Here is a 22,020-nt window from a genome sequence, read left to right on the forward strand (position 1 = left end):
TGTTGCTGCCTCCCTCCAATGGCTCCTTCTCCGCCAGACAGTATCTGATCTGCAGTTGTCTCTTTCTCTATCAACATTGCAGTAGCCAAACTCGTCGGAATTGGCTCCGTCTGTCGTAGTTCGAGCTTTCTTTCTTTTTCGTTTCCTTTCTCCGGTCTCCTCTGTCGTCGATGCATGATCGTCGTCACCACTCTTCTCTTCTTATACAACAAAATTGCCTCTAGCTGCAACTTCTTCTCTCTTCTTCTCCGACGAGCAGTCAATGTTGCTATCTTCATCTAGTTTTTATGTTTTGTTCTTTTTTTTCCAGTTTAATAGTCTTCTCCCAATCAAAGTACGTGAGGATGTTAGTGATTAGGGTATAGGCCCAAACCAGGCTTTTAGCCATTAGAGTTTAGGTATTCTCTATATATTCATATGTAATTGTCTTTTAAATATCAATCCATCTATTATCTAACAAAATGATGGTTTTGTTTTGAAAGATTTTTTGGATGAACTTAACTCCATCCTAATAGACTTAAAGCAAGTGGAGGCAAAGATAGAAGATGAGGATGTGACTCTCATCCTTCTAGTGTCATTGTCAACCACCATTAGATAACTTTATACACTTATGTGTAGTTATGGAGACACCGTTATATTGGATGAGGTGAGATCGAGTAGAGTTTGCACTCTTGAGAATTGCTACATAAGGCATTAGGCGTTGTCTGGTAGGATCAATTGTTTGGATTGAGTGTCTCATGGTGTGTGACATAAAAGTTTTTTTACTTGTATCTACACATACAACATTCAAAACAAATACTTGAACAAAATGTATGTATTAATCTAACTTTTACTCGTACAAGACGTTCATTACAGAAAGTCAATATAACATTTCATTCCTATTTAAAAGGATGTTACATGTGATAAATATCATTACTTTATTATAAATATAAATATGTCTACGTTCTCTTATGAATTAAAAAATTTATATGAAAAAAAACTTCAACTAAAAATTTCCATCGGACTGTCTATAAAAAAACTTTTAATCTTCAATCTACATAAAAAGAACTTCAACTATGATTGTATTCTAATTCAAGTTTTCAATCTTCAATCTACATTAAAAAAAAATAACATGATATGTCAAAAATGAGCATGTGAATAACGTGTGTATTATTTCAATATGAATAGCATTCCACTATGAATAGCATAAGTATATTCTTGCTAGAGTAATATATAGTGTCCAAGCTTCCAAGGAAGCAATTTATAAAGTTTGTCATTTTGCTTTATTTGGTGAGTTATGTTTGTGAAAGGAGAAAATTAGACAAATCCAAAAATGATCCACCCATTTATGAAACAAACTAACATTACTCAAATTTAGTCATTCAAGTTAAATATAGATCACGTTCGAGTATAAATGTAACCTACAAAATAAATAAATAAACATTCAAACAATATACATGCCAATATATTAGTAAATTAAATAAAAACTTAAGTGGAATTTATGAAAAACAAACTCGTAGCATATATTTATACTATAAAAAATGCAATTTGTGATAGAAAACTGAAATTTATAATCGAACGATTCCTGCAACATAAGTTTATAGATGATTAATTAAAAGAGGTATAATGTTTTTAGAAACTTACAGTTATATAAATATAATAATGTTACTTCCTCTTAAATTGTTCGGTATGGGTCCTCCATTGCGTGGAGGACCCTTTGAGGCTTTGTGGCATTTCTTAACATCGTTAAGGCATTTGAAATACAATCTCTATGCCATGTTATATTGTTATGTTAAGACACCTTGCATAGTCATGCATAATATTGCTTAACGGAAGAAATTAGGAATTAGGGCGTCTATGTTTTTTATTCTCTTTGCCAATTGCCAATCATCAGCCCAAAGCGCGACTGGATCAAAATTTGGGCTTAAATAATAAAATTACGTATATGTAATTTGTCTTTTTGTCTAAATTGGTAGTCTATAAAACCAAAAAGAGAAATTTGAATAAAAGTTACTATATTTTCGTTTTATTGAAAAAAAGTTTTGATTTTATATTTTCACTTGAAACCGACAAACACTTCCAAAATAACTTTTGTGACGGTTTTAAGGGTTAAATTGCACACACAAAAAATATGGATGATTTTTCCGTTAATAAGGTTAAAGTTTAAGAATTTTTTTTGAAGATTTTCTTTTTTTATATATAACCAAATTTATTTGAAGGAACTTATATTTATTATTAAAAAAAAATAAAATAAAGATAATTTTTTTATTAAAAATCACAATAATTATAATTTATATATCATTTTTGGATTTTTTTGTGATTCTTTTTAATAAATATCATTACTACAATCATAAATATATCCTCTATAGGATAGTGTTCGAGATGATGTCTTTTATGGAAGAATAGGGTGGTGTTGAGATGGTGAAGATGATGGTGTTTTTTTTATTGGTGATGATGGTAGTAAAGGTTAGTAGTAGTAGATGGTGTTATTGGTGGCAAAGGCTGGTTGTGGTGATGTGTAAATATGAGGCTTTTTATGATAATGGTGATAGACTAAGAGGGTGCAAAACCTAATAAAGGTTAAAATGAAAAAATTTAACAAATATGAGGCATTAATGAATATAAAAACGAACTTAGGACATAATCACACATTTCATGTAAATATGAAGGTTTTTACGACAATAACTTTTTATATTAATAGAAGAGCTACAATAGTTATAAAAACACATGCTAACAACAATTAATATACAATAGTTATAAAAACACATACTAAATACAATTAATAGAACTTTTGTTGATTTGTCGTAAGGAGTATATTTCTAGGCTACATAGTATGTATAATGGAGCTCTATTTAGGAATAACAGTCCATGATAAATCTTTAGTTTCTAAGGTGTTGTTCGATTGTGAAAAGGATCTTCGTTAAGGTGTAATTTTATGGTAAACATTTTAAATCCAAGATCTAAAAATTCAACAACAAAATAACATTTAGCCTAGAAATGCACTTCTTGCGACAAATCAACAAAAAATTTTAAAGTTATATAGGATATAGATGGTATCTATATGATTGTAGTAATGATATTTATTAAAGAGAATCACCAAAAATGGTAAATTATCATTATTGTGTTTTTTAATAAAAAAATTATCGATATTTTAAGATTTTTAATAAATAAATATAAGTTTTCTTCAAATAAATTTATTATGTATAAAACAGAAAATCTTTAGAAAATTCTTTAAAATTTAACACGAAAAAGTCATCCATTATTATTTTTTATTTTTTATTTTTTATTTTTGCAATTTAGCCCTAAAAACCGATATTAACTAGGTATAAGGGTTATTTTGCAAGTGGTTATTAATTTCAATGGTTAATCTGCAAAAACAAAAAAAAATTAAAAAGAAAAAATATGATTTTTTAAATCATTTGAACCAAAAATATGGACTTTTATGTAGATTTCTCAATGAAAAATTTAGCTAAATTAATCTAAAATGAATAGCATTTGAAATCAAATATTTTATCGTTAAAAAACAAAGATCAATATCCTGAACAACTTGATAATTTAAATATTAAGGGTTTATTTAAGTAATATGTTTTATTTAAATAGTATGTTTTATAAAGTTTATATTTGTTTTATAATTATTTAAAAATAAACTCGAAAATAAAAAGAAAAAAATAATGACCTGAAAATTATTTTTGTGTAGATGCGTGGTGACTATTTCCTATCTAAAATAGTGTAGTGTGGATAATAATATAACATTTAAGGTGACAAAAACATAATGTTGAACTCATATCCATTAGCCTTAGATATAACAACATATCATCAGATCCACATAGATCAAATCAATCAAGTTTTCACAAACCAAGACAAATTTTAATCTTCTTACATATTTAATACAAAATCAACATAATTATTAGTAGAAAAGAATAACATTGGGCTAACATTCATAAATTAATCTAGTATTTGAAGTACGTAGGAAGAGAATATTATGATCATCATCTTAGTATCCTGATGCAAAAGGAGTATAATTTAGCAACTATATTGTAAATTATATATATATATATATATATATATATATATATATATATATATATATATATATATATATATATATATATATATATATATATATATTCTTATTTTTCATATATCTATAGGAAATTAAGCAATAACTTCATTTCTAAATACCAACTATTGCTTTACGATCAAAAAGAAATTAAACAATTACTTTAAAAATAGCTAAATTACACAAATGTCGTATAAAAAAAATATAAGAATAACGATAAGTTCTAACAAAGATACCCAAGATATTTGTACAAACACCATTTAGATTTGGGGTAAGAGAGCTTCTCATCATTGATCTTACATTACTTTATCATCAGAATCTAGCAGCATAGTTAAATTTCCATCAATCCAAACATCATCGTACATCATATCTACTTTGCCCATATTAGTTAAATTTCCATCGATCCTACATCATATCTACTTTGCCCATATTAGTTAAATTTCCATCGATCCAAACATCATCACCATATCTACTTTGCCCCTATTCTAAATACCAACTATTGCTTTACGATCAAAAAGAAATTAAACAATTACTTTAAAAATAGCTAAATTACACAAATGTCGTATAAAAAAAATATAAGAATAACGATAAGTTCTAACAAAGATACCCAAGATATTTGTACAAACACCATTTAGATTTGGGGTAAGAGAGCTTCTCATCATTGATCTTACATTACTTTATCATCAGAATCTAGCAGCATAGTTAAATTTTCATCAATCCAAACATCATCGTACATCATATCTACTTTGCTCCTATTAGTTAAATTTCCATCAATCCAAACATCATCACCATATCTACTTTGCCCCTATTTTAAGACGTCATTTGGATTTGCTGGTGCTTTACTAATTGTTGGAAATTTAGCATACTTATTTATATTTTTACTAACTTTGGACATATATAAATATATACATACGTTGTATATATAATTAACTCTAAGTGGATTTGTGTTCTCTTCCATGAGAACTTCGAAACGATATATTATATGTCTAAAATGGAGTATATGTGAATGAGATATCGATACTCAAAGATGTGTATTTGAGAATAAATTTAGCAAAAGAAATTAATGTGGGAATGAGTCCACATTGGTAGAAAGACCAAACTCAACATAGTTTATAAGCTTGAATGCATGAAAGGCTTACAAGCTTGTGTTTATGGTTTACTACAATTCCTACCCACACGTAGTGGGTGCAAATCTTAAGATTTCATAGACCAAAAACACTGAACTTGTGTATGGGCATGACATGCGGACACGGATGCAGCATCGAAAACTTGGGCTCGTTTTACTCTCGTTTTTGCTAAATTTGACAGTTCTGGTCCTTGTTTTGAATTAGGGATGAGCAATTTGTCCCAAATCTCGATCCCGTACCGGTACCGAACAATTTAAAAATATGACTTGGTACTCCAAATACATGAAATTCGGAAATCGGCACTGCTGGTACCGGTACTAGTACCGAAAACCGGTACCGTTCCCGGTACCGGTACCGGTGTGTTAATTCGGTTCGGTACTCGGGATTTACTTTCGACCAAATTCGGTTTTCGTGAAATCGGGAACAGTACGGTTCGGTACTGGTTCCGTCCTACGCCCATCCCTATTTTGAATTCTGTAATGGATGCATTAATTACGTAATTAATGACATTTATTGTCATTCAATGCTCAATCAATTCCTTAATATCTAATTGATTTATTTCCATTATGTATTCAACTATAAAAGAAAACCTCTAACATCTCATTTGATATACAAATGAAATTACTTTTCTTTCTCCTCCTTCTCTGTATACTTGCTTCCGACGACTCTTTCAGGCAAGTAGAAATATCCGTCAGTACATACACTGTTAAGGTTGTTGTACCCTTGGAACAGACGGCGAATCTGTTTAAGAAAATCGAGTCCAACTCGAGCCTCAACCACCACATTTGCTACTAATCCTTTTCTTACATGAATATTTCAAGAAGAGAATGAAGTCCTTACACTAACACTAATGTCGTGTCTAAAATGTGTTGCTCACGAAACCCCCTTTGTGAGCTACATATGTTTCCATCCAAAGTGACTCCTCATAATGTTAATAGAAGGTCCACAGGTCGTGAACATCTTTTTTGTAATTCAAAAATCAAGTCATATTAAAAGAAATCAATCGTTCAAGTATTCAAAATTTCGTGGGGAAATTGGTGGAAGAAAGACAGATATTTAACGTATGTATCTGTCGATACAAAAATGAATCATACAAATAGGCAAAAAAAAAATCATATATAAAGAAATAGCATTTTAAAAAAAACATAAATACAAAGTTTAATTAAACATTTTTTTTGTGTATAAGTATGATTTTTCTTCGTATATACGTATAATATAGAAAAAAAAAAACATACTTACGATAAAAACATAAAAAAATTATAAAATGTAGATTTTCTGGGAATTTTATTTCGTGGTAATTTGAAAATCTATTATCATATGTAGCAAATGAAACAGTTGAAGAATAATAAAACAAAAACACCAAAAAAGCCCAATTTTATTTCGTGGGCCAAAGTGCTTTAAACATCATGCATTAGGCATAGCATAATTTTTCTTAATAAATAAAGGTTTTTTTTTGCCACATGTTAATCAGTTTTGACGTTTGTTATTTTGTAGTATTTTTGAAATAAATATTATCCACTTATCAATTTTTGATTTGTTTCAATTTTTAAAATTTAAGTCATATATATGTTAAATATTAAATATCATATTAAATTGCAAAAAATACGTTTTTCCTTTTTTATTTTAAAGTTGTATATTAAAAAATATTTTTTGTTTACATTTTGATGTTTATTTTTTTTAAATCAATCTGTATAATATACGGGTCTCATCTTAGTTAATTTTAATAAAGAAAAGCCCAACAAAAACGAATTATCTTTCATCCAAATAAGTGTTTAACCGAGTTTTATTAAAGGTTAATGTCACACCTAGTTAATTTTAATAAAGAAAAGCCCAACAAAAACAATTATCTTTTATCCAAATAACTGTTTAACCAAGTTTTATTAAAGGTTAATGTTATGAAAAGATAACCAACAATTCAAAATGTTTATCGTCATTCAAAATGTTTTAAAGCAACGATTCAACTAAAAAATACCATAAAAAGGTGACAACCTATTGTTTTGGTTTATAAAATATCATTCAAAATGTTGTCTTTGTTTTTTAACTACCATTCCAACAATGGTATTTATTAAAAAAAAAAAAAAAAAGATGATAGATAGTTACTTTCTAATGACATTTTTAGTTGGATAGTTTTTTTAAACATTTTAGATAGTTGGTTACTTTTTATGACTTTAACCTTTTATTAATTTCAAACAGAATATCAAATTATAATCGACTGTTTTCAAAATATAATAGGTCATACTACATAGTTATAATATGTACTTTAATATTTTCTTTTGTAATGTCACATTCTTTTAACTTACCCGTATTTAGAACTGTAACAACCCGGATTCCCAGGTATTATTCATTCTTATTTTTGGTGATTTGTGAGGAGACTCGGCGAGTTGGAGCCCAAACTCGCCGAGTATGATCGCGGCTATGGGCAGGGGTTCGCGTCTAGACTCGGCGAATCCACGCTGTTTAATGAAACCCTAATTCCCCGGGTTTCGAACTTTAGGTGACATTCATGCTTGGGAAGGCCAAATCTATGGTTTGGGGAAGCAGATCTGACCTCAGAAGGTCAATAGAGTTTGTGCATGGCATGAACTCGCCGAGTTGTTCTTGAGACTCGACGAGTAGGGTTGGGGTTTCACGTAAATTGTTCAGCGAGTAGACTCGTCGGGTTGGGGGATGACCCAGTGAGTCAGGGAGAGTCAATAGGGGGCTGAGTCGAGCCGGAACTCGCCGAGTTGTTCTTGAGACTCGGCGAATTGAGTCGTGGTGGCCCCGCGATTCATGCCAGGTGGAACTCGTCGAGTTAGGGAAGTACTCGACGTGTCAAGAGAGGATCCGAGGGAGTCAGTGAACACGTATAGACTCGCCGAGTCGCTCTAGTGCACTCGCCGAGTCCGGTCAAAGTTGACCGTTGACCATTGACCAGAGCTGACCAGTGTTGACTTGATAGGGTTAGTCAACCTTAATTGTGAAAGTGTTAATTAGAGATATATTGCGTTATAGGAGGATTATAGCTCGGGGGGATCGAGCGCGAGTGATTTCCGGGATTGCGAGTTATTGGGAGACGCGAGGTGAGTCTTCTCACTATACTTTACCTTGAGTAGGTAATCAAAGTTATGTGACAGAGTATTTGTATGTTATGTGTTGTACTGCATTATTTCTATGTGATTTATGATGTGCATGTTTATAGAGTTGGAACCAAAAGGTTCACAGAGATAGAACCAGAGGGTTCACAGAGTAGGGTCCACGGACCCAAAGAGTTATAGCCTCGAGTGGCTAATATGTGTTATGTGTGGTATTTTGGGGAACTCACTAAGCTTTGTGCTTACAGTATTTGGTGTTATTTGTTTCAGGTACTAGTGATGACCGTGGGAAGGCGCCGGCTTGATCAGTACACACACGGGATTTTTATGTTATGAGATCTTGGGATTTTTATATGGCATGGATTGAATTTCAAACATTGATGTTCTTACGAATATTAAATGAATTATGTATTTAAAAAAAATGCAAAAAATTGTTTTGAAATTTACGGTGTTACAAGAACCGTTTTGATATAATGACCTGACAAAAAAATCATATTTTTTACATCCAACAAACCTAAATCCAGGATCCACCACTGGTTTTATTATAACAATCCAGAAATCTGAATATCTAAACCAAATTGCCCAATTGAATAATTCAGTTCTATCCAAATAATACACGGCTTTAATCTTCTTTTTTTTACAATTAACTCTACATTTACGCAATAAACTATAACTTTATTTCAATAAGCTATAACTTTTTTGTATGTACACAATAAGCTATAACTTTTTTGTAGTTAAAACATATGAGCAAATGCTTGAAATTGGTGATAGCGACGTCGGAATGGGGAACAAAGGTGGGGTTGGGAATATGAATAGTTTCCTTCTACATACAATGTATAACATACTATATGAAAAATAAGTTTGTAACTTTGACAAATCAGACCCTTGCAACATAAATTAGTTTTTATTTAAAGATTTTTTCATATGAAAAAATTTGATGGAAAAACATAATTCATTTCAACATTTTCCACTCATTTTGCAACCATGAAAACAGAAATGTAATGCGCACAAATACTATAAAATTTCTCTACATTCCCGATAATAGAAACTCTTGTTGTAAACTACATATAAACATTTCTACAAATTACAATCGTTCAAAAATGGTCAATTCATACACAAACTTTCCAGAAATAGAAATGTCATGAGTCTTACTCTTACATTACCTTGCTGCATTTTGATTCCCCCCAATCTTCTTCAAAGTCGTCAAAACCATAACTGCAGCTCGAATACTCAAAAATGGTATAAAATTTCCACTAAATTCAGTAAAAAAAAATGAATGAAAAGAAAGGTTTATTGTAAACTTGTGTATAAATCTATGGTGAAGTATGGATTTGAACATTAGCTAAAAGCCTGGTAAGTTTACTAAGCGTTTCTCGTGCAGATACAGTATCTGGATGATCCTCACCACATATAGAAGTTCTAATGAAGATCGCTTTACGTATCAAGTCATCTCCAATGTCGAATTGTCCTCCTCTCAGCATCAATTTTGCCCTAATTTCAAGAACAGTCGCTCTAGAAAGCGCTAAATCTTGCCATAAACTAGGGTTTAATTGAGCATCTGTTTGTATCGGTTTCCAACACAAGGATTTATCCAGCCATTTTTCCACCGGCGTCACCAGCGCTTCATCTGCCGCTTCCAGTACGTCTGTGCATAATCGTAAAAGCTCTAAAGCAGCGGTACATCGGGAGAATCGGATGAATGTTCTTATCGCAAGAGGTAAGATTACATCTTTGACTAGAAAAGGTAATTCTGATGCTTTTGTATCAATTACCACTGGATCGTTTCCAAATCCCAATAGTAAGAAACACGCGGCCCAAATTTGATCTGAGTTGTGAATCACTGTGCCACGTGTCACCACCGTTTGCACCACCGCGTGGGCGGTTCCTGGTATGCTTCGTTTTCGTACGTACTGCTTCGTTAAATTATTGAAATGGATGTAACCGTCTTTTGTGCAATTTCTGGCAATGTTGAATCGGAGTAAAACCGAACACGCTTCCGTTTCCGATTTCTTATCGTATAACGATGAACAACCACATGTCAATGATCGTAAAATCTTCCGCCATAATCGAGTCCGGTGGTGTTTTTCCGGGATCTGTTTAGCGGCAAGGGCCAGTAATGGAACCGGAGTTGGACCTGGTGCGAACCACCCGCTTGCTAGAACCATTCGAGTTGCTAAGCTTCGTGGGCCATCTGCGTGGTCGAATATGGAGAAACAAACCTCGATCAATTGAAATAGAAATGTATTTCGACGTAATGTATTGCTTTCTCTTTCTCTTCCGTTTGAAGGCATTCGATTGATTGTGTCCAGAAGTCGGCTTGGAGTGATCGGAAGTTCAGAAAGAACAGCTCCAACAATGGCTAAACCTAAAGTCAATCTCCCAAGTTTCTCTTCAATCGAACGTAATGCATCAATTTCCAAAACCGAAATCGTACGATCGTTCATGTTCATGTTCATGTTTCCTTGCATTAGAGACATTGCTTCAACGCCTGATAAGTATGAAAGTTTTAATGGCTCCATGTTCAGTAATTTTGGCAGACGAGTGGATATAAGAACATGAGTTTCTCCCCCAAATCGAGGAAGAAGATCGATTACATGTTTATGATCCCACCAATCTTTTTCTGATTCCAAATTGTCGATTACTACTAAGAAAGGTATGTTTCTCATAAGCTCTTTTCTAATTCTAGCTATGGCGGTTTCTTCATGTTCTTCAAAGCTTTTCGTTCTGGTTTTCTCTAATCCAGTCTCCACCCCCATATCGACTTCCAAAAACGACCATAAATTCAAATAATTCTGACGAATGTATCTACTTTCACCTCCAATCCATAACACCATCTTGTACCTCTGATGAAACCTGTAAGCGAATTCCAGAAGTAATTCCGTTTTCCCGATTCCAGAGTCGCCGGAAACACACGCGATTCCCTTTCCGTACACAACTTTCACCGCTCGTTTCCGTCTCCCTGGTTTAGGTTTCGGTGAAGAAAAGTGGGCGTCGCCGTCGTGGTCCCCATTCTGCATTTCAATCTCCTTCTCCGATTCCTTCCAAACCACCGGCTCTTTCCCTTTCCGCCGCCTACTTCTAATCTCCGTTTTCACCTCCCTCCTCTTTCCTCTCGCTTTAAGTTCAAAATATTCTCGTTCTCTCTCCCCAATCACATCACCAAACAACATGAATTCAAGCTCTGAAAGTTCCTTTTTTCTCCCGATGAAATTCTCATTTCTAGGATAAGGAAACTCCTCGATTTCAACTTTTTCACGCCACTTCGTTAACCTATCAACAACGCTTCTTCTTCCTAATCTCAGAGCCAAAAGTGTCACAGCTCGAAGAATACAATCCCGCCATTTTCCATCGCGAGCTTCAAGCTTCCATTCATCGACACGTGTCAAACCATTCACTGCATCTTTCCATTCATTCTCTAATCCGCCATAAACAAGCCATAACTCACCTCCATGTTTCTCCCATGTCTCCCCTCGCTTTTCAACTATATCTCTCACAAGACAATCATCCGGCCCCACATCAAAAAAAATCGGGACCAAATTCTTCTTACTCGAAAAGAATCTCAACTCTTCAATCGTGTAAGCGTTCCTGAAGGATTTTCTTGTCAAAACAACAACCCCAAATGTACTTGCGTCCATGGCTTTTTCTACAATTCCATGTTTTCGTGAGTTTCTACATTTTGATCTGTCTGTAACGAAGCAACTCAATCCTTGTACTTCTAAATCAGCTCGAAGCCAATTTACAAAACGTAACAATAACGGTTTCCGTCCATGAAATCCTATGTACACGTCGAAGCTTCTTAACCTTGTTGTACAGTACGACGTTGACGGCGGCGTAAAGGAGGAGATTGGACTTCTCACGACTTTCTTTGACTTTTCCACGATTTCAAAAGCTTCGTTTTCATGGAAGTTGTCGAAGTTTTGTAGATCGCTCGAGGTGCTTGCAGCATTAATGGCGACATCTGAAATTCCGATTTTTTTTTTGTTAAAGATTTGAAATCAGAAATTGGAAACGAATAATACCCAGGGTTAGTTTTGTAATTTTACCATCACAAAGAGTTTCTGAAAGTTCAGCTGGTTGCCATGATGATGATCTTGGAGAGAAAAATGGTGATTGATTTGCAGAGAAGAATAACGTCGATGAAGATGATAAATTTCTTAACGTCGATCCAAGTCTTGAACTTTCTTCTCGTAAATCCATGTTTATATAATTAATTCCTGTTGATACAGATTCTATTCATCTGAAAATCATTAAAATAAATAAATAATAAGAAATCAAATCAATATTTCAAGAAAGTTTCTAATGTGAACTCATTTCAGACATAAGGAAATTAAAACCATGAATTGGATGGAAAGATCTTGGGGAAATCAAAGGCTCAATGGCATTACAGATCTAAAGAATCACTTGCAAACACAACGAATCTTCTAATAAATTACATTATATTATAATAATTTCAGATCTGAAAAAAGAAAAAAAGAAAACCCTTACTTGGTTTCCAGCCATGAAGATCATCAAATCACCGATAAGTATCTCGCATCTTTTACACAATCAAACCAAAACCCACTTCCTCGATTCGAATATAACCCCCAGAAAGATTTTTTATATATATTTAAAAAAATACGTTGAATCGAGAAACCCCCAAATCTTCAAACTTGTTAATCTGACCTAGTCAAGAAGAAAGTCAACTTTCACATAAATAGACTGTGTCTAAAATCATCAAGATGGGTATCGATTTGAATGTAAAGATTCAGATTTCAGAGAGATGAAGTTGACAATGAGAGAAACAAAAGCCCTAATCTTTTTTAACGGGGGAAAGTGAACTAAAAAGCAAAGCTTTTGCTATTTTAAAGAAAGATTTGAAAATTTGACAGAAACCCTTTTTTGGGGAAAGACTGGATTTAAGGAGGAAGGTTTTTACCTTTCAGAAAAGAAAATCTTCAAGGGTTTTTGTTCACACAGACCAATCAATTTCAAACCTAGACTAACTCTGCACTAAAACCCTTCTTTCTTTCAGTGTGTGGACCTATATATACATGTATTTATATGTATGTATATTATTATGTCTGGGAAATTGAGAAAAAGAGAGAAAAAGAAAGCAAATGGATAGATATGTTATCGTTATGTATGTAGTGTATAGAGTATAGGACCCAACAAGAAGACGGATCTGACGAGGTTATAGTTGTTAAGTGTCAATGGTCCAAACGTTTTTCAACATCCAAAGGGTCAATGTCTAATTGTCTATATTTATCTTATTATATTTTAATCTTATTAGTATCATAAGGTTTAAATTTACCAACTCCATGTGACAAGATTTTTATTTGCAAAGATCTTATAGGTCACTTATGTCAAAGATGAGAACATTTTGTCATTAATCTATTTTGGGTTTTTTTTAATCTTTTTTAAAAATAAAGTTTTGGATTTTTTGGTCTTGGTTTTTTGAAAAGTTAATATATAAAAAATGTCTCCCATGTATGAAACGGATTTTGGGGTTTTGTAGATTTGAAAATCTTTTTGTGAATTTGGACAATGGGTATGTGTTGTTTTTAGTGTTTGTTGGGTAATGAATGATAAATTTAAGAATATTTGGCCATTTGCTATGGAAACATTATGGGCATTCTTGAAAAGGTTGCCATCACATCTATAACTCATAGTTGTACTTGGCAATTAAAATTGACTAATAATTATATTCCTTTTCTAGAAAAGAGAATTATTTATATATGATTTTTTTTAAAGTAAAAGATATTGGTGGACTACTAGTTTACATATCGAGTTCCGTAACTGTTGTAGTCTTTGCATATCTAATGGCTTTACCATGATTAAGATTATTTTTAAAATAGGTATCATATTTTTGTTGTTAAAAAGATTGTAATTTTTTTTAAATAGCTGATTCTTATAAAACAGTTTTTCACCGTGAACAATAATTTTTTATAAAACGACAATTTTACCGTCTCCTTTATTTTAACAAATTTTACAATCTACCGTCTCTCGTCTAAAACCCTTCCCAATATACAAACACGGAAACGACTTTACACTTCTCACCGACGATCATTAGTACCTTGCATCTCAGGTGTAAATAATAAATTAAACAAATTCCTTCTTGTGTTTGGAACAAACAAAACTAAATGAAACAGAAAAAAAAAATGGAACAAGTTTCTTACTAACAAAGTTAAACTAAATATAAGCACTGGAATTGCATTAACAAAACAAACTACTACAACTATTTATACTAATTAAGATAGTATCATACTCAAACTCTAAATCTAAAAGATGAACTCAACAAAATAGAAACCTTATCAAACTCTAAAACAATAAAATAAAACTTAAATATGGAACTTTCCTAAAATGCCCTTGCTTTAATATCCGATTAACCCAACAATTACCCCCCTTAATCGGATTTGTCATACGAGCCGCTCGTTGTTCAAAACAATGTCGATTACTCTTCAATTAGACTTGCTTCTTCTTTTTCCCATTCAGGACGCTTGTTTTTATAGTGACCAAACTTACCATATTTGTAACATCTAACGTGACTTTTATCCCGGACACGTTCATTAGCATCTCGACTTCTCCCGAACCCCCGACCTCTTCCCCGGTCACGTCCAAAGTCATCCCGGTTTGAACGTCCATTGCCACAATGCTTACAAACATGTGATATTTTCTCACTAGCCAACAATAACCCACCTTGAATGTCCTCCACTTTCTCGGTTCCTCTTATACGCTCCTCATATGCCTTTAATCTACCAACCGCTTCATCGAATAACATTGAATCCAACCCGAAACATTGCTCTATTGAAGCCACGATTTGAAGAAACGACTTAGGCATTGAATCTAGTAACCTTTTTACCAAATCACCTTATTCAAGCTCATATCCAAGACTCCTTACTTTTGAAGCTAAACCGGATAATTTTGTCACAAAATCATCGACCGTTTCACCCTCCTTCATGCACAAACTTTCAAGTTCTCTCTTTAACGTTGCAAGTCGATATGTTCTCACCCGATTCACTCCCAAATACCGTGTTTTCAGCCCATCCCACATTTTCTTTGGTTCGGTGTAACTCGCCATTTGCAACACCATGTCTTTGAGTATCGCTTGAAACAAAAAGGCAAGAGCTTGTTTTGACTTCTTTTTATCAGATGTTTCACCTAACGCCTTTGGTTCGACCGTCTCCCATATGTCGTGTGCATCCATAATCGACTTGACTTTAACCGCCCACACCAGATAATTCGTTGGAGTCAAAACCGGAACATGATACGTCATCGAACCTCCTCCTTTAACCAACGACATCCTTTTCTCCTTAACCTCGACTTCTTTAATCAAGCTTGTTCCGATAGCACTCATCCAACGGACAACAAGACAAGGTCATGACCACCTTTACTGTCTTCCGTCACCCGCAAAAGGAACTAAATCAAAGCAACTTGCTTTGACGTCTTTCCGTCCGTTTATTCCGCGCCTCCGGTTAGTCTCTCAGAAGCCCGATTAAAAGAAACCGGGGTTGATTGTAATTAACCTCGAATCAAACCCCCTTCAACGAAACCGCTCTGATACCAAGTGTAAGTAATAAACTAAACAAATTCCTTATTGTGTTTGGAAGAAACAAAACTAAATGAAACAGAAGAAGAAAAAAAAAAGGAACAAGTTTCTTGCTAACAAAGTTAAACTAAATAGAAGCACGGGAATTGCATTAGCAAAACAAACGACTACAACTATTTATATTAATTAAGATAGTATCCTACTCAAACTCTAAATCTAAAAGATGAACTCAATAAAATAGAAACCTTATCAAACTCTACAACAATAAAATAAAATTTAAATATGGAACTTTCCTAAAATGCTCTTGCTTTAATATAAAACGACAATTTTACCGTCTCCTTTATTTTAACAAAATTTACAATCTACCGTCTCTCATTTAAAACCCTTCCCAATATACAAACACGGAAACGAGTTTACACTTCTCGCCAGCGATCATTAGTACCTTGCATCTCAGGTTTGCTTATCATAGTTGTCTGCTCCATTGCCATCACGTTAATCCGCTATTTTTGGTTTGTGATTTTATATTGTGTTTGTATCTCCTCCATTAATTGATTTGTGATTTTATATTAAATTATTGGTATTGTGATTTTTGTATTCGGTGCTTGTTTACTTCATTGTTGTCGTTGCTACTATTATGATTATATATTCAATTCTAGTTTGTAATTTGCGATTTAAAAACATCAAACCACTATTGTCTGTTGTTTGCGATTGAAAAAGATCAATTCTTCTCCCTTACTTACACTACATCAGGCTTATATTGATAAGAGTAAATATCCTTAAACCCTATTCATCCAATAAATCAATGAATATTATGTTTACCTTTTCTACGAATTTCATCTGATACATTGCTATTTGTCTTGATACCTTGTTGTTTGTAAGACCAAAAATCCATGCTAATGAAGAATATAAATGTAATGTTTACCTTGTCTTAACTTAACAAGCTACTGTTAACCTTGTCAGTTAATTTCATCAAACTATATTTTTCTGTTTATCACTACTATTTTTACTAAATTTCTTAATTTGTGTGTGATTATGTAACAGACAATTTAAATAGAATCAACTACTTTGATGCCACCGAGTGAAAATGTTTATTTAAATACCTTAAAATTTGACTCGTGTGATGATTTATTGACGAGTGTTCCAGAATTTTATTATTCTAAAGAATATGAGATATCTACGTTGTTCAAGAAAAGATGAGCATGGGATTTTGGAATGTGACTGGGTGGTTTATATCGACATATATGAGGTATTTTAGGTAAACGAAAAAAACAAATGGATCGCGTTTGATCAGTTGTCCTCTTAAGATTTTGGAAAAAGGTGTGGTGATGGGCCTAATGGTGATTGTGCTTATCACTACTACTTTTACTGAATTTCTTAATTTGTGTGTGATTATGTAACAGACAATTTCAAAAGAATCAACTACTTTGATGCCACCGAGTGAAAATGTTTATTTAACTACCTCAAAATTTGACTCGTGTGATGATTTATTGAAGAGTGTTCGAGAATTTTATTATTCTAAAGGATATGATATATCTACGTGGTTCAAGAAAAGACGAGCATGGGATTTGCAATGTGGCCGGGGTGGTTTATATCGAGATATATGAGGTATTTTAGGTAAACGAAAAAAACTAACGGATAGCGTTTGATCAATTGTCCTCTTAAGATTTTGGGAAAAAGGTGTAGTGATGGGCCTAATGGTGATGGTGCTTGGATATTTGATGTAAAAGACTTATCACATAACCATGAGCCATCTACAGACATCTCCGGACATCCATCGTTTCGTCAGTTACCATTGGAAAGCATAAAAAGTGTTCAAGAAATGACCTAGGGCGGGATTAGCCCGAGACAAATTCTTTCATCTTTGCGTCAACATACCTTAAATCTACTAGTAATCTCTAGAAACCTATACAATGTGAAGAGAAAAATTCAAAGGGAAAATTTAAGGAATCGACCCATGATGAATGCATTATTTGAGGAGCTTGACGAAGGTGGTTTTACTTATGATATTTCACATAATGCGGAGGGACGTATATCTCGTTTGTTCATTGCACACCCTTTATCAATTAAATTGGCCAAAGCCTTCTCCAACATCTTTTTGATGGATTGCATCTACAAAACCAATAAATATAACATGCCACTCCTCGATATTATTGGTGTTTCGTGTTTTAATACTTCATTTTATATAGAGTTTGTTTTCTTGGAAAGAGAAAATGCAGAAAACTATTCTTGGGCATTATGTGCATTTAGAAGAGATTATCGGACAAGAACCATGTGTGATTATGTCAGATAGGGAGCTGGCGCTAATGAATGGTATAATTTTTTTTCCTACGACATCAAATCTTTTATGTGTTTGGGATATTGAAAAGAATGTGTTAGCAAATTACAAGAAGTATTTTGGACGTGCCAAGGAGTTCGATATTTTTACGTCCGATTGGAATAATGTTGTATATACGACAACAGAAGCTCTCTTTGAGGAAAACTGGTTTGAATTTATGTCAATACATAAAGAGAAGAAAGATGCAATTGAGTACATCAAAAATGTATGGTTGCCTGGGAAACAAAAGTTCGTTAGTGCTTAGACCGATAAGTACTTGAATTTTGGAAATCAATCATCATCAAGAGTTGAAGCTGCTCGTGTCGAACTTAAACAGTATTTGTAAGTTTCTACATGAGATTTGAGGGAAGTGAAAGAGAAAATTTGTCTTGAAGTTGAGCATGAATTTAATGAGATTATAGTAAAACTCTCAAGTGATAAAATTCATGTTCATCATGTAACACCTGATTCAAGGTACTTTCATTTTGACCCTTGGTATGTAAATATTTTGTAGATTTGGTCCTTATGGGGTAGTTTTTCCATTTTCAGAAAACTTATAGTACGCGGGGCGTACTCATGCAGGGGACAAACCCTAAATTTTAGGGTTTGGCCCATATTTAAACAGCTTAATGAACTTTGATCCTCTCATTTCTCAGCCTCCATAGCCCTTTGAGTCCTATTTCAAAACCTTAGACCATCTTGAAGAGATTTAACCCTATTTTGTGTGTTTTTAGTGTGTGTTGGTGAGAGTTAAAGAAGAAGAGCTTGGAAGAAAGAGCTTTGATTAAAGGAGAACTTGTAGATCCAAAGACAAAATCTTTCATCTTTGTGTCAACAGACCCCAAATCTACCAGTAATCTCTAGAAACATATACAACGTGAAGAGAAAAGTTCAAAGGGAAAATTTAAGGAATCGATCCATGATCAATGCATTATTTGAGGAGCTTGACAAAGGTGGTTTTACTTTTGATATTTCCCATAATGCGGAGGGACGTATATCTCGTTTGTTCATTGCACACCGTTTGTCAATTAAATTGGCCAAAGCCTTCTCCAACATCTTTTTGATGGATTGCATCTACAAACCAATAAATATAACATACTACTCCTTGATATTATTGGTGTTTCTTATTTTAATACTTCATTTTATTCTGATTTTGTTTTCTTGGAAAGAGAAGATGAAGAAAACTATTCTTGGGCATTACGTGCATTTAAAGATATTATTGGACAAAAACCATGTGTGATTATGTCAGATAGGGAGTTGGCGTTAATGAATGGTATAAATTTTTTTCCTACGACATCAAATATTTTATGTGTTTGGCTTATTGAAAAGAATGTATTGGCAAATTACAAGAAGTATTTCGGACGTGCTGAGGAGTTCAATATTTTTACGTCCAATTGGAATAATGTTGTATATTCAACAATGAAAGCTCTCTTTGAGGAAAATTGGTTTGAATTTCTGTCAATACATAAAGAGAAGAAAGATGCAATTGAGTTCACGGCTCTTATATATATATATATATATATATATATATATATATATATATATATATATATATATATATATATATATAGTCTTAACGTACACTAAAACTTTCCTTTGGGTCATTTTGGCTAGTTTTGATTTTCTTTTTTCGACTAGTTTTGTAACATCCCGAGTTCCAGAGCAAGAGATCGGTGGTGTTAAGTGTTAATGGAGGTCTGGACTCGGCGAGTTAGAAAGATAACTCGGCGAGTCGAGTCACGAGTGGATTGCGTGAATAACTGACCCGACTCGACGAGCCGTGGTTAGACTTGGCGAGTCGGTGCGGGAATATGAAAGCTTATTTTCAGGGTTTGCACCCTATTTAAAGAATGATATGCCTTCATTTCAGCCTCTATCTTCCCTAAGTGTTCTAGAGAAACCCTAAATCGTGACAGACTCCATTGTTGAGAATATTGAAGCTTTGAAGAAGAAATTGGTGAAGAGAAGTTGGAGGAATTTGAGGATAGTATCAAGAGAGCTTGTAGATCTGAAATCTACATCAGTTTAGACTCATCTCTAAGGTAAGAGGACCTTACCTTAAGCTATTTCCTTGTTATTTCATCCATGGTGTGTGATTTAGGGTTCTTTAGCATGGTTGGGATCTATTTCGGGTATAGAGACTAGATCTGAGGTTGCAACTTCAGATCTAGGTTGGTTTGGAGCCATGTGATCAGAAAGTGATAGCTTTGGGACGTGATTGAGAGTTTCCTTGCTTTAAACCTTCATTTTAGCTTTATTAGAGCTTGTTGAGCCTTGCATGCACGTAAAGTTGGTAACTTTACGTGTGAATCTGGCCCTAGGAGTCTAGATCTATGTATTGGAAGCAATGGAATGACCTGTGATCGTCTGAATGAAGATGTCACGTTTGGACTCGGCGAGTTGGAAGAACAACTTGGCGAGTCTGTTGAAGATGGTCTTTGACTCGGCGAGTATGTTCTTGGACTCGACGAGTCTGGTTGTGGAACCCTAGCCTTTCGGGTTAAGCCATGCATCAGTGAGTTGAGGGTCAACTCAGTGAGTTGAGCAGGATGGGGCTCGAAGATTGTTGGACTCGATGAGTCTTGGGGTGACTCGGCGAGTTGAGTTATGATTGGGAGTTTTTGAGTATAGGGACTCGACGAGTCAACGGGTTGACTCGGCGAGTAGGGTCAACCAGGAAGGTTGACTTTGACTTGGACCAAGGGTTGACCAGTTTGTCTTCTAAGGGTATTTTGGTAATTATTGGTGTTTATTGGATTTGGTTATTTGGTAATGTTTAGTGGTGGAGTTCGTGCTGGTGGTTAGAGCAGCGTGATCTTATTTCTTCAAGTCGGCAGTTACAGGTGAGTTATCCTCACTATATCGACAGGGTCTAAGGCACCAAGGACGACCCTTTATCGAATGGGAATCCGGGTAGTTGTTGTTATGTTATTGCTTTGCTATGTCTGCATCCTGGTAATTAGGATGGTATATGTTAGGGACTTGGTTAAGGTCGGTATCCTGGTAGTTAGGATGGTATATGTCAGTGACTGGTTAGGTCGATATCCTGGTTAGGATGTTGCTATGTTATGTGATCTGCTAAATCGGTTGATTAGCTGTGAATTGCTATATGATTATATGTTTATGTGCACATGGTTGTTGGACTGTGGTTGGGTTGAGGTGGGTCCTGCTTTGTGCTTTAGGCCAACATACCCAGGGCGGACCGGTTAGACCGAAGGCCCGACAAGCGGTCCGGATAGGCTGAAGGCCCCAAAAGGGCGAACCAAACATGTCGAGGCTCGGAGAGTGGACCAGATAGACTGAAGGCCCGGTGCGGGCGGACCAGTCATATTGTAGACTCGGAGAGTGGACCAGGTGGACTGAAGGCCCGGTGCGGGCGGATCAGTCACAATGTAGACTCATAGGGAGAGTGGACCAGGTGGACTGAAGGCCCGGTGCAGGCAGACTAGTCACACTGTAGACTCAGAGAGAGAGTAGACCGGGTAGACTGAAGGCCTGGTGCAGGCGGACCAGCCACACTGTAGACATGATATGCATGGTTGTTCTATTTATGATATGATATGATACGTGTTTGGTATTGTGGTTGGTATTTTGGGGGTAACTCACTAAGCTTTCGGGCTTACAGTTTCAGTGTATTGTTTCAGGTACTTCAGGAGATCGTGGCAAGGCGAATGCGTAATCATACCACTCCTCAGTTTTATGTTGATGTTTTTGGGATACTCTGATAATAAATGCTCTGAAAACCTTTTTGTAATAACTTAATGAAAATAGGTTGTTTTTGAAAAGTTTAAATTGGCTGTAAATTTTCACGGTGTTACAAGTTGGTATCAGAGCCTTGGTTTGAGTGAATTGGAGGAACATTCATGTGAATCCAGTCTCAAATCAAGGAGGGATTTTTGAAATGGGTTTCAAAAGGTTTTCCGAAATAAGTAAAGGAGGAC

General features: G+C 34.4%; 1 protein-coding gene across 4 annotated transcripts; it reads right to left on the minus strand.

Moving 5' to 3' along the window:
* Positions 1–9,252: 9,252 nt before the first annotated feature.
* On the minus strand, positions 9,253–13,399 carry LOC111900363 (uncharacterized). 4 transcript variants are annotated; one of them, XM_023896239.3, is made up of 4 exons: positions 13,156–13,398; positions 12,726–12,897; positions 12,284–12,477; positions 9,253–12,198 (listed from the first exon to the last, which is right to left on the minus strand). In XM_023896239.3, exons 3-4 carry the CDS (start codon positions 12,435–12,437, stop codon positions 9,554–9,556), a joined length of 2,799 nt encoding a protein of 932 aa, XP_023752007.1. In that variant the 5' UTR covers positions 12,438–12,477; positions 12,726–12,897; positions 13,156–13,398; the 3' UTR covers positions 9,253–9,553. The 4 variants fall into 4 exon arrangements, with proteins under 4 accessions (XP_023752007.1, XP_023752006.1, XP_023752005.1 ...); XM_023896238.3 differs by having other exon boundaries at positions 12,726–12,902; XM_023896237.2 differs by having other exon boundaries at positions 12,284–12,454; positions 12,726–13,399.
* Positions 13,400–22,020: the final 8,621 nt, after the last annotated feature.

The sequence above is a fragment of the Lactuca sativa genome, chromosome 6, assembly GCF_002870075.4.
Source record: "Lactuca sativa cultivar Salinas chromosome 6, Lsat_Salinas_v11, whole genome shotgun sequence".
NCBI lineage: Eukaryota > Viridiplantae > Streptophyta > Magnoliopsida > Asterales > Asteraceae > Lactuca > Lactuca sativa.